The 15,832-nt window shown below is 39.3% G+C and overlaps 1 protein-coding gene across 1 annotated transcript; it reads left to right on the forward strand.

The window, feature by feature from the left end:
* The first annotated feature begins 1,604 nt into the window (after positions 1-1,604).
* LOC118016310 (membrane-spanning 4-domains subfamily A member 3-like) lies at positions 1,605-14,329 on the forward strand. Its single transcript, XM_035013745.1, has 7 exons — positions 1,605-1,667; positions 5,689-5,860; positions 6,514-6,648; positions 9,734-9,790; positions 12,123-12,281; positions 13,541-13,642; positions 14,246-14,329. Exons 2-7 carry the CDS (start codon positions 5,705-5,707, stop codon positions 14,327-14,329), a joined length of 693 nt encoding a protein of 230 aa, XP_034869636.1. The 5' UTR covers positions 1,605-1,667; positions 5,689-5,704.
* Positions 14,330-15,832: the final 1,503 nt, after the last annotated feature.

Raw genomic sequence — 15,832 nt, forward strand, 5'->3', positions numbered from 1 at the left:
ATGAAACTGCAGAAATGGGTTTATTTGGGAATAGTAGAGAATTACAATTTGAGAAAAGCAAACTAAAGCAAACCACAGCCAAGTCAGGAGAACAGAGTGAGGACTGCTCTTTTATAGAGGAAGGTGGGAGGCGCTGGGGAGGGCTGTTATAAACACAAAGTCCATTGGACTAAACAGGGAGTTCCAAGTATACGGGCTCCTCAGCGGCTGAGTTGTGACTGTCTCTCATTGACTGGGCTGTTGCTAGAGAAGCACCTTTCTTCCTCGTACTGGGTAGCAACGTAGGTAAAGTAGCTTGAGAGGGTAGGTCTCTTCCTATGGGGTCTGCAATCCCTGAGAAGTGGTAGGGTGTGAGAGCTCCCTGCTTTGGCCTCCCAACACCATTTTATTTTAAAGATTAATTATTTATTTAAGAGAGAGAGAGAGCATGAGAGAGAGTGAGCACAAGTAGGGATGAAGGGCAGAGGGACAGGGAGAAGCAGGATCCCCGCTGAGCAGGGAGCCTGACTTGGGGCTGGATCCCAGGACCCTGAGATCATGACCTGAGCCAAAGGCAGATGGTTAACCAACTGAGCCACCCAGGTACCCTTTTCCAACACCATTTTAAACAAGGTTTCTTTTTATTCATTTTTACAATGATTCATCTCCAAGCTGGGACACCTCTGAAAGTGGAGGGAGGTGTTATTAAAATCCCACTGGAGGTAACAGGCCTCTGACCTCACCCTACCCAGAGCCTGAGGTTTGCACGCAGCTTGGACAGGTACTGGCTAATGTTAGGAAAGCTGGTTATTAACATTATTAACATTATTAACATTTCCATGCCATAGTCTTCTTTTCTATGAAATTGGGCTAACAGTTGCACCTAGGTCTGGAGTTAGCGTGAGGAGGAAGTGGGTCAAGGCATGTAAAGCGTTTAGAGCAATGACCGCTACATAGTAATCATTCAATGTATTTAAACAACAATTTTTTTCTTTTTTTTTTTAAGATTTTTATTTATTTATTTTACAGAGAGACACAGCGAGAGAGGGAACACAAGCAGGGGGAGTGGGAGAGGGAGAAGCAGGCTTCCCGCTGAGCAGGGAGCCCGATGCGGGACTCGATCCCAGGACCCTGGGATCATGACCTGAACCGAAGGCGGACGCTTAACGACTGAGCCACCCAGGTGCCCCTTTAAACAACAATTTGCATAATTTTTGTATCTGTAATGTTGGCAACGTAACTAGCCTTTCTAAGCCTGTAAGAATTGAATGTGATGATGCATGTGACCACTCTCCCTCGTCCAGACACTGCTCTTACTGACTTCGTTCTTTGTTCTCCGAAATAACTGTTCGATCCCCAACCTGCCATGCTTTCTCACCCATCTGCCTATATTTCCTGCTTGTATTTCTTGTTCCAACAATGTGCTGGGCAATGTCTCAAAGCCAAAAGACAGTTACTCCTGCTGCCGGTTTCCTAATCTAGGGTAAGCCTTCAGGAAGCGTAGTGAAATCAGAGTGATCTCAGAGGCAAACGTGGTTAGCGCACTCTCCAGCCAGCACATTTTCACCAACTCCTCTGAAGTCTTGTACAAGGCAAAGGTACGTTAAGCCCAAGTCAGAAGAGGCTGCAGTTTTCCAGAAAAGACATTACAGCAATCATTATCGAGTGTTTCCTGCTCAGCTTCAGAGGTAAGACGTCTTCCAAGGCCTGAAGTCTCCACGGTAAACCCTGTAGATTCCCTTTTCAGAGAAAGCCTCCTTTTTTATTATCTGTTAGCCGTGCCACCCAGTGGGCCATGAGGATGTCTGCAGAGTTTTCTGTATGGTTGCTATGCAGAGATTTGGAACTTTAGCTAAGAGCATGGCTTCCCTTTAGAATTTGTTCCCCTGGTGCCAAAACGTTAGACATAATTCTATAATATAGTCATTTCTTTGGGAAGACATGGACATGCACACGCACACACACCCCGGAGATATATTAAATCCAAGGGACTGCCTCCAAATTTGGCTGCCAGCTGTGGGAATGGGAGGGTCTGGACACAACTGAGGTGTGGGATCCAGCGAGTGAGTTTCTGCATAAGCTCAGAGGGATAGTACTGATACTCTAGATTCTGATCCCTATCTCCTCACTTGTTGGCTGTGTGTTTTTTGGGAAGTGACTTAACCTGCTGATGCTCCACTTCCCTATCTGTAAAATGGAAAGGATCGTAAGAGTAGCACCTATTCATATGGATGTGTAAGAGATAAATTGGTTAAATGAGTGAAACACTTAAACAATGCTTGACACACAGTAAAAACCAGATGGGTGAACTTAACTGGGGTTCTCAGGAAATCTATACTTCTCCCATTTAGAAAATTAATAGCTAAATTGAACAAATTAGTGAACATAATTTAGTTTGCCTGAAGGCTGAAAATTCTCCCTGATATTTATAGTTATTTTAAAAAGTCAAATTAAATGATGTGGTTAGAATAGATTTCCTCACTCCAGAAGTTTCTCTGTATGAGAGGCTCCAATCCTTGCAAACATATTTTCAATAAGGCATGTCTCCATCAGGCTGGACCAAAAATTTATTTATTTATTAAACATGTATTCACTGAGTGTCCAGCGTGTGACAGACATGGACCCAGGCACTGGAGTTACCACATTGGGAAGATAGCAGATACAGCTGAGCATCCAGTCAGTTGAGGCTCAGAAGGGTAAATAGTAGGAAAAGGGAAGCAGAGGACATTCTTAATAACAGGGAGCTTCCTCCAGACTTGGCCAGGACTGAAGAGGGCTTCATGAGAAGTGTGGATCTGGGCAGAGAGTCAGTCTGGAAGAAGAGCAGAAATTATCTAGGTGGAGCTTGAGGGGCAACATTTCAGGAAGGCAGGATTAATACTGAGAAGGAGGGTTTGAGACTTTTGAGAGCTTGATGCTTGGGAGATTAAAAGAAATAAACCATGGCTGGATGGAGCTATGAGATAGGGAGGGGGAGGCATGAAGCTGAAGTAACAGGCAAGCAGCTATCTGATCATGAAGGAGCACCGCTCCCCACATTACGTACATTTTAGTGCAGAAGATATCTTATCTAAAATATGTACTTATTTCCCAGGGTGCTTGGTTGCCTCACTCAGTGGAGCATGTGACTCTTGATCTTTGGGTTGTGAGTTCAAGCCCCACGTTGGGTATGGAGATTACTTAAAAAAATAAAATCTTTAAATATATATATACACACACATATACACACACACATTTCCCAATGGATAAATTTTATTTTATTTTTAAAAGATTTTTATTTATTTGACAGAGAGCACAAGCAGGGGGAGCAGCAGGTAGAGGGAAGAGGGAGAAGCATGCTCCCCGCTGAGCAGGGAGCCCCACGCGGGGCTTGATCCCAGGACCCTGAGATCATGACCTGAGCCGAAGGCAACACTTAACCGACTGAGCCACCCAGGCGCCCCCCAATAAATTTTAAGTTTGAGCTTTGCAAGGTGATGTTCCAAATAGTTAAGAGGGATGTAAAGAAGATTATTCTACATTTAAACATTCTTATTGTACATCCTGATGAGGATTATGTTAGGCACTCATTAAAATGGAGTTTGCTGTAAAATTTTTGATCTTTTCTCATTCTTGGATTCCATGCATAGTATTGAACATGGAAGTATTTCGCATTTATCAGTGTTTAAATAGAGCATGTACCTAAATGTTAGCATGAAAATCAGTCTTGGCAGGAAACTGATGAGAGGTAAAATAGCAATTACCAATGTGATAAAGTGAAGGTTAAAATGTATTCTGACTTTCACCTTCTTTGTGCCTTAGTGATTAAATAAGCGTGTCATATACCCCCTATGATAGAGAACTAGAAATGTAAATGTTATCCTGAAAGGATGCAGTATGGATTTACTTTGACAAACATGAGTGAATTATTAGAAAAATAGATCTGCTATACAATTTCCAACAAAAAGTAGAAATTAAGATACTGTTCTAAACTCAAAGCCAGTAGTTTTGGCAGAATTCAGCAGTATGTAATAGATTTGTAGTTAATCCCCTACTTTCTACCTCATCAGTTGTAAAAGCAGATAAGCATTTTGCAATCACTTCGTGTTGGAGGACACTGTTGTTAACCTTGAAAATCAAACTCAGTTATTTCACTAGCAAAAATGGGTTTTTCAGGAAGAGCAGAGAATTGCAATTTGGGACAGGCAAGCTACAACTAAATCATAGGCAAGTCCAGAAAACAAAAAGGAGGAACTGCTTTTTATATAGAGAGAAAGAGGGGAATTGGGAGTTACTGTTATAAACAAAAAGTCCATTGCAGCAAACTGGGAGTTTGAAGTAGGGTAGTTTTTCATGGGTGAGTTGTAACAGTCTCTCATTGGCTGGACTGATCCTTGCTGGGATAGTAAAGTAGGGTTGACTTGGAAGATGTCAGGAGCTTTTCTTCCTGTTGGGTCTACAACCAGGAGGAGTGGTAGGGCATGAGAGCCCCCCATTTTGGCCTCCTGACTCCATTCGAAATAAGGTTTCCCTTTATCAATTTTTATACTATGAAGTTATATTGTCCAAGATTGAACATACTGTGTATATTTTAGTGATATGTATTTTTTATAAAGATTTTATTTGAGAGAGAGAAAGAGAGTGAGAGCATGAGAGGGGGAGGGTCAGAGGGAGAAGCAGACTCCCTGCTGAGCAGGGAGCCCGATGAAGGACTCCATCCCAGGACTCCGGGATCATGACCTGAGCCAAAGGCAGTCGCTTAACCAACTGAGCCACCCAGGCACCCTAGTAATACTTATTCTTGAGGTGTAATGATTGAGGTGGTTGTTTGGTGACCCTTATATGTGATACTTTAAGTACTTTTTGACACAAGGCAGAGTATAAGTTAAAGTCAACATTTACCAACTGTTTGTTAGGTTAGGGACTTCATACCAATGTTAATATGAAATTAAAATTATTTCCATTTACATATGTGAACACTGAGGTTCCCATTACTAGATCACTCAACTAGTAAGTGGCCAAATTCAGACTTAAACTTGGCTCTTCCATGGTGAGTAAACTCTATCCACTGCTATATAGCTGCCCAGAAGGTTATCTTCCATATAGTACTATACAGCATAATGATTTAAAGAAAATGTTGGACCTTAAAGTAGAATCTCTCTAGTAGAGCTGAATTCCCTTATGAGCTGTGTAAGTTTGGGTAAGTTGTTTAACCTCTCTATGCCTCAATATTCTCATCTTTAAAGTGGGAATAATATTGCAACATAGACTGTCGGGTGCATTAAATATGTTCACACATTTGCAGCAACCAGACAGCGTTTGGCATGTAGAAGTAAGTACTCAATAAATTATACTTATTATTATTATAGGAATATGACCAAAGTCATCTTCCTCACCTAAGAGTTCAGCGCTCAGTGAAACCATCTGTCTCATTGTCTAGGATTGATTTGAAGAGACAGGGGGGCTATGTAATAATGTATGTGTGCATATAAAAATGAGAAGGGGATCACTCTTCACTGTTTCGAAGTTAAATGAGGCACCCAGACTTACTACAATAGTCTGATGATTACTACTCCAAGACGAAATGAAATTCAACCATGTAAATTGTTGCTCCATTTGTGAAGTCATTTTGATGTATGGACAGAATTGAACCCTTCTGTTGCACTAAAAAAATATTAGCTAGTGGCAAAGGGGAAAATGTCAAACCTCTGGACTTCTTTTCTGTGACAGCCGTCAATAACCCCAGATGGCCTCCCAAGAAGTTGGTAATGCAGGACCTGGGAAAGCCTCAGCAGGTGGTCCCCCAGCAAGCCAGGCGGAATCAGTGTTGGTAAATAACTCTGTCAACCAGCCCATTGATGAATTGCAAAATCACTGGAAGGAGAAACTACAAGCCCTTGGGGTATGTCAACCTTAGTGTAAAAATTAGAAAAATTTTGGAATTTTTCTAATAATTGGAAGAAATTAAATATCATGTGGAAAACCTTGTTTATTCCCATCAGGAAGAATCTGAGTTATTCATCACTGAGTCAATAATGTGCTTCTTTAAGAAAAGACTGGGGCCTATTTTAGACCCGGGGAGTAGGAAACATCCTATCAACGCTGGAGAATGGACTGCAATCTGACCACCACAGCAGGAGGCTGAGTTCTTATGAACTCACATTCCGTATTTTAAATTTAAAAATTGCGTTGAGGAAAGGCAGAATGAACTGCTATTTAATGTCTGAGTGCCTTCATCATATTACGGCCCTAACGTATACTAGGAAGATATTTGACCCCATCTATATTACCAGCCACGTTGCCTCTACTCCTCTGCCACTTTCTGGAAGGTGTTTGTGAGAATGAACAGGAGCAGGGGGAGAGGGGGAGATGAAGGGCTGCCACTGGGATCGGTGGGGATAGCATGGGATGAAAACCTCCCAGGGTAAGTCCGGCTTGACTTTATAATCATTTCAAGCACTGATATCTCCTTTCTGAAGAAAATTAAAATTGTCTCTTCTCCACATACACTAGTATATAACCATTATTTGCAACCCCTCCCCCCCCTTCTTACAGGCCATCCAGATCCTGAATGGAGCAATGATTCTGATCCTGGGTGTTTTTCTAGGTTCTTTACAAAACAGATACCATCTCTTCAGGCACTTTTTCTTTGTCTTCTACACAGCCTATCCACTGTGGGGTCCTATATTTGTAAGTATTCATATTCCCCTGACCAGAGTTCACTGCTTAAATACGACTGCTAGAAGTGTGTTTGATTACTATAGTGTCATTCTTAGGTGATTTGAAGATTGCCTGCTATGGGTTTGATTTGTAAGTCTTTACACATATTTTAAAAACCAAGTGCCTGTGAATAGTGCAAGACTGTTGAATCACAGATCTGTACCTCTGAAACAAGTAATACAATATATGTTAAAAAAAAAAAAAAGTAAATAGAAGAAGATAGCAGGAGGGGAAAAATGAAGGGGGGGACATCGGAGAGGGAGACGAACCATGAGAGACGATGGACTCTGAAAAAGAAACAGGGTTCTAGAGGGGAGGGGGTTGGGGGGATGGGTTAGCCCACTGATGGGTATTAAGGAGCGCACGTTCTGCATGTAGCACTGGGTGTTATGCACAAACAATGAATCATGGAACACTACACCAAAAACTAATGATGTAATGTATGGGGATTAACATAAAAAATAAATAAATAAATAAATAAAAACCAAGTGCCCTTCTGATTAAGAGAAGTCATATTTGCTGAGTACAACTTAAGTCCCAAACATTGAGTTAATGCATTCATATATTAAACCCAGGTATTATGTTTATGGATACTAAGAAAATTAAATGAAAACTGAGTATTGGTGAATTGTATTGTGTAGCCAAGAGAAGCCTGCTTTGGGACATAAGAGATTTGCCTGCTGATTACAGTCTGGAAATCAGAAGACTGATTTCCCCTACCTGGGTCAAAACGTAATCAATAAAATAAGCTTTGGTCCTAGGTGATCTTAAAATTTATTTATTTAGCTTTGTTATTTGATTATCACCTACCTGATGGTTTACTTTTTAAAAGGTGATTAGTAGGAAGTGTTAATTAGGCAGGACTTGTTTTGTTTGTAGATTCTGGTGTTAGAACTTTTGAGAATTTATATGTGTTTGGTCTCGAACAAAGATGCTACCATGACATAGCAAAGATGGGAAAGTTTAGTTGAAAATAATAAATGGAACACAAAATTGGCAAATGAAGAAGAAAGAAATTTATAGTAAATCTTGGGCTCTGATTTATTCAAGCTTTGATTTTTTTTTTCAAAATCATTGACCTTCAGCTGTCCTTTAAAACAAAATTGCTCATCATCTGGCCAAAATTTCTTGACCCAAATCAGATCTCGTATTTTGACAAAAGATTATATTCAGTTTCTGGATATAGTATAACACATGTAATTTAGATTTAACATTTCTGAAATGTTTAGGTAGTTAATATGATTGTTTAGATGACCTAGTTAGAATCTGGATTTTTTTCTAGAAGACCGGCAATACACATTTTTTCTGCATCGTGAATCCTGACTATCTAAATGGGAAATTTCCATGTTGTAGAAAAGAGAACAATGAAGGGTTTCAGTTATTCAATTGGAAAAGAGTATTTTTTTCTCAGAAAGCTGAGGTCAGTTTGTTGAAAAAAAGTGGTCAGGGAACCAGAGCTCACTCCTTTAAGGCATCCTCAAGACTAAGATTCAAACCTGACTGTTGGATTCCCATTGCCGGAAGCTTTTCTCTGGCTCTGTATAACTGATGGAGCAAAGTCTAAGATCTATGACATGGAACGAAGCCTTTCCTATCTGGTCTGACCTGTGACTATACCATAGTCTTCCTCCCCTTCCTTCTGTATACATGCCCTGCTATATATACAACAACCCTCCTCTTACTAATCCTTATTAGACTGTGTGACTTTAGAATGGATATTTAAGCTCTTACCCTTCAGTTTCCTAGGATAGTAGAGATAATATGAGGAGCTTATCTTTGGGTCACTATGAAATTAAAAGGAAAAAATATATATAAAAACCTTAGCTATTATTAATAATATGAGTGCTTTGTGTATGCTGGGCTCATATCTAGGACCTTGCCATGTGTTATTTCATTTTATCCCCATATAGCAATAAGGTCAGTGATATTAACATGGGGATATGCACATCTCTGTTTTACAGAAAAAAAAAAAAAACACAGGCAAAGAGGGGCATGACACTTTGCCTCAGGTTATAGGATGAGTACAAGCTGAAGACTGCATCAGGACACAGAGCGTATGCTCTTGGCCACGAAGCTCTAGCGAGCCTGGAGTTTCTTGTGATAACCACTTCGTTATTTGAAGTGGAATTCAAAACCTGTTCCTTCGTGTTCAATCAGAATTCAAGAATTGAATTTATGTAGCAAGCTTTTGCTCTCCACGATTTTGGCAACTTTGTCTTCAAACCCTAGGAGTGGCTTGGTAAATCGTTGTAAGATATATGGGGTATAAAACAGAATCAAGTTTTAAGAAAACCATGAACTTGTAGAGAATTCAATTTATCAAATTAGAGTCATGAAAACAATAGCTTATCAAAAATAATCATTTAAAAATTAGTGGATATATCAATATAGACAGATTTGCAGAAGTTCTTTTAGAACATCTAATCCAATAAATCAAACCCTTATATGAAGCCTGAGTAAGAACATGAGAATAATGTTACATATGCATGTGTATATAAATAAATATTATTGGGGCGCCTGGGTGGCTCAGTCGTTAAGCGTCTGCCTTCAGCTCAGGTCACGATCCCATGGTCCTGGGATCGAGCCCTGCATCTGGCTCCCTGATCGGCGGGAAGCCCGCTTCTCCTTCTCCCTCTCCCCCTGCTTGTGTTCCCTCTCTCGCTGTGTCTCTCTCTGTCAAATAAATAAATAAAATCTTTAAAAAAAATAAATATTATTTACATTTACTATAAATAGAAGCATAAAGATAATTATGTTACATTAAATATATGTATTTATTATATTTTTAAAGTATGTACACTCATATAACCTATAAAAAGCCAGACATAAAACATAATGAAAATATTATATATTTGCTCAAAATTTTAACTAATTTAAAATTGTATTGCTATAACATGATGAACGACATCAAGTATAATTCCATGTGGTAGAATGTGAATTTAAAAAAGAAACTTTGTGCAACCATTGCTAGATAGCTACTAATTGAAGGAGTACAAAGAAAAAATAGTTGAGACTTACTATTTTCTTATCTGTTTCATTTCCTGTGCTCAAACAGTTCATTGTTTCAGGATCCTTATGTGTTGCAGCTGGGAGAAAACCCACAAGAGTGTTGGTAAGTGGCAGTTCTTCTTGTCTTCCTTTGATCATAGGACTAGAAATAAGTTATTCGTTAATAGCAGGAGAGTAGAGGTTGGTGAATCCAACGGAGACACTGCGTCTCATGTAATGCACAAGAAAATTCTCTTTTCTTAAGGCGTTCAGATGTTAAATTATCAGAAAATCATAGAGATTCGAATGATTATTGGAATGGTTACCTTGAATATTTGATGAATCTGAAGCTCAGAAAAAGGCTTCTTGATTTTTTTGTGTAGTGAAACTTGACCAATTCTGATTACTTTGAGCATACACTTTCCACCACTAATTCTACAACTGAAAGCCAAAAGTTCTATTCCTTTAGTGATTCATTAAACCCTTTACTACGCCCTTGTTATGTGTTCTATCTGAATCATCTGCCCAGCTACACAACTTCCCTAGCTCATTCACTCTGCCCCCTCCCTGGATGGCCACCTCAAACACCAACCCTTTTCTCTCACCTTTATTCTCTATTATTCTCTTGCTTCCTATTCTGAGAAACTCAAATCATTAGAGAAGAACGTTTAGACCCCCACTCTAATATCCACTCTGTGGACCAGATCTGTACCATTTCTCTTTTCATCCTAACCTCTTACGGCAGGTGACCTCTCTATGATTTTCTTCAAAGCCAGTATCCCTAACTTGAATACTAGAGTCCATTCTGTTGTTTTTTTTTTTCCCCACCCAAATGTACCACTCCAAATGTCTTTCTGCTAGATCTTTTTAATCAGCCTATAAACATCCAGTTACTGCTCTAAACAGAAAAAAAAATATTTTGACCTTCTTGTCTTCTGATAGCTATGTGCACAATTTGCTTTTCCTTCTGTAGCTAAACTCTTTAAATGGATTATCTGTACTGTCTCCAATTCAGATCTGCACAGTTTCAACTAAACCCATTCCAGTAAGGGTTTATTTTCTTCCCTAGCCCATCTCCATAATCATTCTCCTTAAGGTTACTGCAGACTTCTATGCTGACAACACAAAGATCAATTCCCAGTCCTTATCTAACTTGACTCATGAGCAGCATTTAGCACATAGTTGGCCACTCCTCCTTCCACTAATTTCTTCACTTGGCCTCTCGAACACTTTGATTAGCTGGTTTTCCTCCTGTCTTTTCAGTGTCTCCTTCTCAATGTCCTTTCCTAGTTCTTTTGCTTCTCTCTGACCTTTGAAGGCTGGGGTGCCCCAGAGCTCAATCCTTTGTCACCTGTCCTACTCATTCCTTTTGTGACCTCATCCATGCTCATACCTTCAAGTGACATCTGTATGCCTACAACTGTGAATAAATACTTCCAGCCTCGATCTCCCTCCTGGGCAACAGGCTGGTGGATCTCATTGCTTCCACTAAGGGTTCTAAAAGCCCCAAAACTCTACTCCTAATCTTCCTCAAGTCTTCCCCCTCCACTGTCCTCTCCATGTCCACTGATGAGAACTCCCTCCTTCCAGATTCCCAGGCCAAAAACCTGAGAATTACCCCCAATTTTTCATTCTTTGACAATCTTGAATCCAATCTGTCAACAAATCCTATTGGCCCTATGCTCAAGCTCAGTCCAAGTTTGACTGTTTCTCCTCTAGTCCACCACCATCTTCCTTAATTGGGCTCCTTGCTTCTACCCTCGGCCCTCTCTAAACCAGCCTCTTGAGACACCAGTGTTCCCTTTGGTACATTCATCTAACTGTGTTGCCCCTTTGCTCAAAGTCATCCAGTGGCTCTATGTTTTCCTCAGAGGAAGAACCAAAGTTCTTTTCGAGACCTGCAGGGCCTGGTGTGATCCAGCTCTCCTCTTTCTCTCCAGCTTCAGTTCCTCATATTGTTGACTTTGGCCACTCCCCTCTAACCATCCACCTTGTCCTCTTGCTTCCCCCAAACATGCCTGCAACACTCTGGCTGGAGGACTCTGAGCTGTTTCCTTGCCCGCAAGGACTCTCCTCCAGTTATCCTCTTGCGTATCCCACTCGGCTCCTCACTGCCTCTTCCTGGGCAACATTCCTATTAATACCACCATCTCCACTCCTTGCTGGATGTCCAGGTCCTCCTCACTCCACTCCATTTGCCTGCAATACTTAACCCCTTTAAAAAGTACTATGTAATTTACCTATTTGTATGCTTAATTGTTTTCTTTGTCCCTGCCACTAGAGTGTAAGCTCCATGAGGGTATGGATCTTTGTTTGTTCATTGATGTGTGCCCAGCGTCTAGGATGATGCTGGGTGTGTGAACAACCTTAAATTGATACTTATTTAAATGAATCACCACCAAAGGAAGGAAGGATGTGCTTCCTATATTAAATGAAAATTCCTATTCTATTTTTAGGTGCAAAAAACTTTTGAAATGAGTATTACCAGCGTTGCTGTGGCTCTAGCTGGATTTGTTCTTCTCTCCATAAATTTAGCAGTTAATAAGCTGTCTTTCAGGAGTTGTGAGTCTTCACAGTCACAGGACTTATGCATTTTCATGGGCATCTTTTCAAACGTATGTTTTCAAAATTTGTGTTTAATTAGAAAATATTTCAAACAATCTAAAATGTACAGAAGAATAATATATCAGGTATCCTGCGACCTTGATTTGAAGCTGGGCTTTGCCACTCATTAGCTCTGTAATGAAAGTCAAGTTAGACAATCTTTCTGTGCTTGAATTTGCTCACCTTTCAAATGAGGATGGTAATAGTATCAGTCTCACAGAGTTGGTGTAAGGATTAAACAAGTTAACATTTGATGAACAGTTAAAGCAGTGCACCTTGTGTTATATTATTAATATTTATTACTACTATTACACTCTCCAGAGAGATTAAATCGAAAAAAAAAATTTCTTTCACATCTTCCTTAATAAAACTGACTTGGGAGATTTGCAGTGTTCTCTGTGGTCTGGGATTTTCAAATCATGACTCGCTTTTGAATTCTGGGGGGTATTTTATTTTTAAAGGGAAGTTCCTTAAGAATAACCTTTTCAAATGATTTTGTTGTTTGTGTGAGATAATCTCTCTCTTCTGAGGTCCACTTAGAATTAAGATTTCCCTTCAAATTTGCCTATTTTCTCCATGATGACCTATTTTTACTGACTGACTCCCAGTCCTCCTGTGTGCTGCATAGAGTTTGTGCCTCATTTTTTTCTAAAATTGTATTTTTAATTATCTAAGTTTATATTTATATGGATCTGATTTTTTTTTTTTTCCTGTGGATTTCATAGTATTTTCCCTCTGGAGCAATTTTGTATTTGCTTCTTCAAGGTGTCCCAGTGATAATAGAAGAATTGCTAATCAAGTAATTTTGTGTTTAATATTTCAGTTTAGTGTTTAGTTTCTAGCAATGATGTAAATGCACAAACCCTCTAATGAAGTTCCGTTAATGAAATGGTGGAGGGGTCATTTTTGTCTATTTTCCTGAACTTCCTACTCGTCTCCCTAGTTTGCTATGACTCAAATTAGTAAATGTTAGCGAGAATATCAGCATTTTACCTCTATTTACATTTTACCTTTATGGTTTCTTCACCCATGACTACTTCACGTGGGTTGATAAAGAAATGCAGTGTGTCTCTCCAGGGAAAATATTTCCATGTTCTTAGGGTGACAAAGTGTCTCTTATAGTGTTGGTGTGTGTCTGTGTCTTAAACCTAATCTATGGTTCACTTTGTTCTGTTTTAAGGGTGGGAGGTGTTATATTTGGTTTCCTGATGACATTTTTTTCCCTCTGGATGTTTGTACTGGGTTTGATATGAGGCATCATATCCCCTAGGGCCTGATGTCCCTAATGCTGATCCTTACCTTGCTGGAATTATGCATAAGCATCTCTGTCTCAGCCATGTGTTTCATAGAAAGCTCATGTAATTCGAATAAGGTGGGTTTATTTCCATGACTAATAATTCACATAGTCTGCTAAGGTTTGAGGTTCTCTCTGAGTCCCAGAATTAGAAAGACACATTTATGCAGTAATGATTTGTGGGGTTCCTGGAGTTGGAGATGGTATGAACATGAGGGATGGAATGAAGGCTGGAAAATGAGGAAACAGTGTATTTAATGTAATATTCAATACATGTATAACATCATAGTATAATGTTATAGTAATATAATTAGTATCATAATCAATAAATTAAAATATCAATAATAATACAACTACTACAATATAATGAATATTATAATAACATTTAGTATATTTTTATACAGATATAATTAAGTTCAATTATTTCCTTGTAACTTGTCAGTTTCTAGTTGTCTAGCCAGGAAAAAATTATTAATTCTTTCCAGATTTTAGGTAACTCAACTATAAGATGAAAACATTTTCATTCTCTTCTGACGTTTGTTGTGAGGACCATGTACATAAAACTTCACAGTAATAATCAGCAATCACATGTTATTGGCGATGATCATGATGATTAAGGAAGGGATGGAAGGGGAGGGAGGGGATGATCCTATTCTTGGACATTGTTGTTTTATTTTCCAGGTGATTTCCTTTCCTTCCAATTCTCATTCATCAGGAATGCCTCCTGATGAAAATAAGTCTGAGAGCAAGGAAATTCAAGCTTAAATCTCCAGTGAGTCAGAGCTTCATCCAAGAACTCAGGAGGATGGGAGACTGCAAAATATAATCCTACTCTCTTAGGACACCAATCATGAGAAACTTGAATATTTGACTCAGTTTTTTCTGTTCTAATTATAAACTCCATTAGTATGTTTGGATATGGAAGGAAAAATACACTTCTTTAGACATTCTTGGTTTCATAACTTCTGTGATCACCACTGCAAAGTTGTTCCCAGAATCAGTGCTCTTTCTTCTTACCCACCTACTCCACTGATTTATAAGGTTTAAAGAAGCCAAGTAGAAGAATTCCTGTTTTATGTATTCTCTCTAAACCCAACTCCCAACCATCCACTGAAAAAGAAAATGAGTCAGATTTTTTTCACTGCAGAAAAACACTTCCTGACTTTAGCCAACATCAGTATTGTGAAAACTCAAATAAAAATCCATCATTATCATCAAGATACATTTTTACTACATTTGAGGTAGGAGGGTCAAGCCTCAGAGATTTTATTTCAGTCAGCTTCTGAGATTCCAACATGCCCCGATACAGAAATGATGGTGTGGACTGGGGACTTTGAGAGCAATATCAACATTTGTTCTTCAAAGGATGGTGAGAAACTATAAAACAGAGAAGTGAAAAATAAGGCTTTGGAATCTCACAGATCTGGCTTTAAATTCTGATACTGTAAATCAGTACCCATGTGAACTTGAACAAGTTACTTAATCTCCCTGACCTGTTTTTCCTCATCTATAAAATAGGTGTGATAATATCAATGACTTCCAGGCACCTGGGTGGCTCACTCAGTTAAGTAACCTACTCTTGATTTCAGCTCAGGTCAAGATCTCAGGGTCCTGAGATTGAGCCCCACATCAGGCTCCATGCTCAGCTCAGAGTCTGCTTGAGATTCTCTCTCTCCCTCTCCCTTTGCCCCTCCCACTTCTTGTGCTTTCCCTCTAAATACATACATACATACAATCTTAAAAAAATATCAACGACCTTATCAGTTCTTATGAGGGTTGGACAAAATATAGCAAAGGTGAAATAGACCTACAAGTACTAAATAATGGTGTTATTGGTGCTCCCGCTGCTGCTGTTAAGGCTGAGGCGGGATGGTGGTCAGATGTGTAGGGAAGATGGCAGAAACCCTCACTTCCGTTGTGGCTCCTCCTATCCCCCAGTGATATTAATGGCTATCTTTTCAAGGTGGCAGTTTGATGTTAAAGCTCCTTCTGATATATCTGGTTCCTGATTTATCTACTGCTGAAGTGCTTATGTTTCACATTTATAAATGAATTCCTTTCTCTTGATACTAAACTGAGTCATTCATAATGTCCATAAGTTCATACCCATGGGCTACTCTTAGCTCCTTGTTTACCATATGTGCAAAAATTCTTTCACCCTCTTCTCAACTAATTGTTGCCTCTCCAGAGCACACACACACACACACACACACACTCATTTTATATATATATATATATATATATATATATATATATATATATATATAT

The sequence above is a fragment of the Mirounga leonina genome, unplaced genomic scaffold, assembly GCF_011800145.1.
Source record: "Mirounga leonina isolate KUSES-001 unplaced genomic scaffold, KU_Mleo_1.0 Mir_166, whole genome shotgun sequence".
Classification (NCBI taxonomy): Eukaryota; Metazoa; Chordata; class Mammalia; order Carnivora; family Phocidae; genus Mirounga; species Mirounga leonina.

What these genes read in the sequence shown, in the direction of transcription:
- LOC118016310 (XM_035013745.1), top strand. Translation starts at nt 5,705, where the DNA reads ATGGCCTCCCAAGAAGTTGGTAATGCAGGACCTGGGAAAGCCTCAGCA. An exon ending in AGAAACTACAAGCCCTTGGG is followed by an intron (nt 5,861 to 6,513) that starts GTATGTCAACCT and finishes CCCTTCTTACAG; the next exon opens with GCCATCCAGATCCTGAATGG. An exon ending in CACTGTGGGGTCCTATATTT is followed by an intron (nt 6,649 to 9,733) that starts GTAAGTATTCAT and finishes GTGCTCAAACAG; the next exon opens with TTCATTGTTTCAGGATCCTT.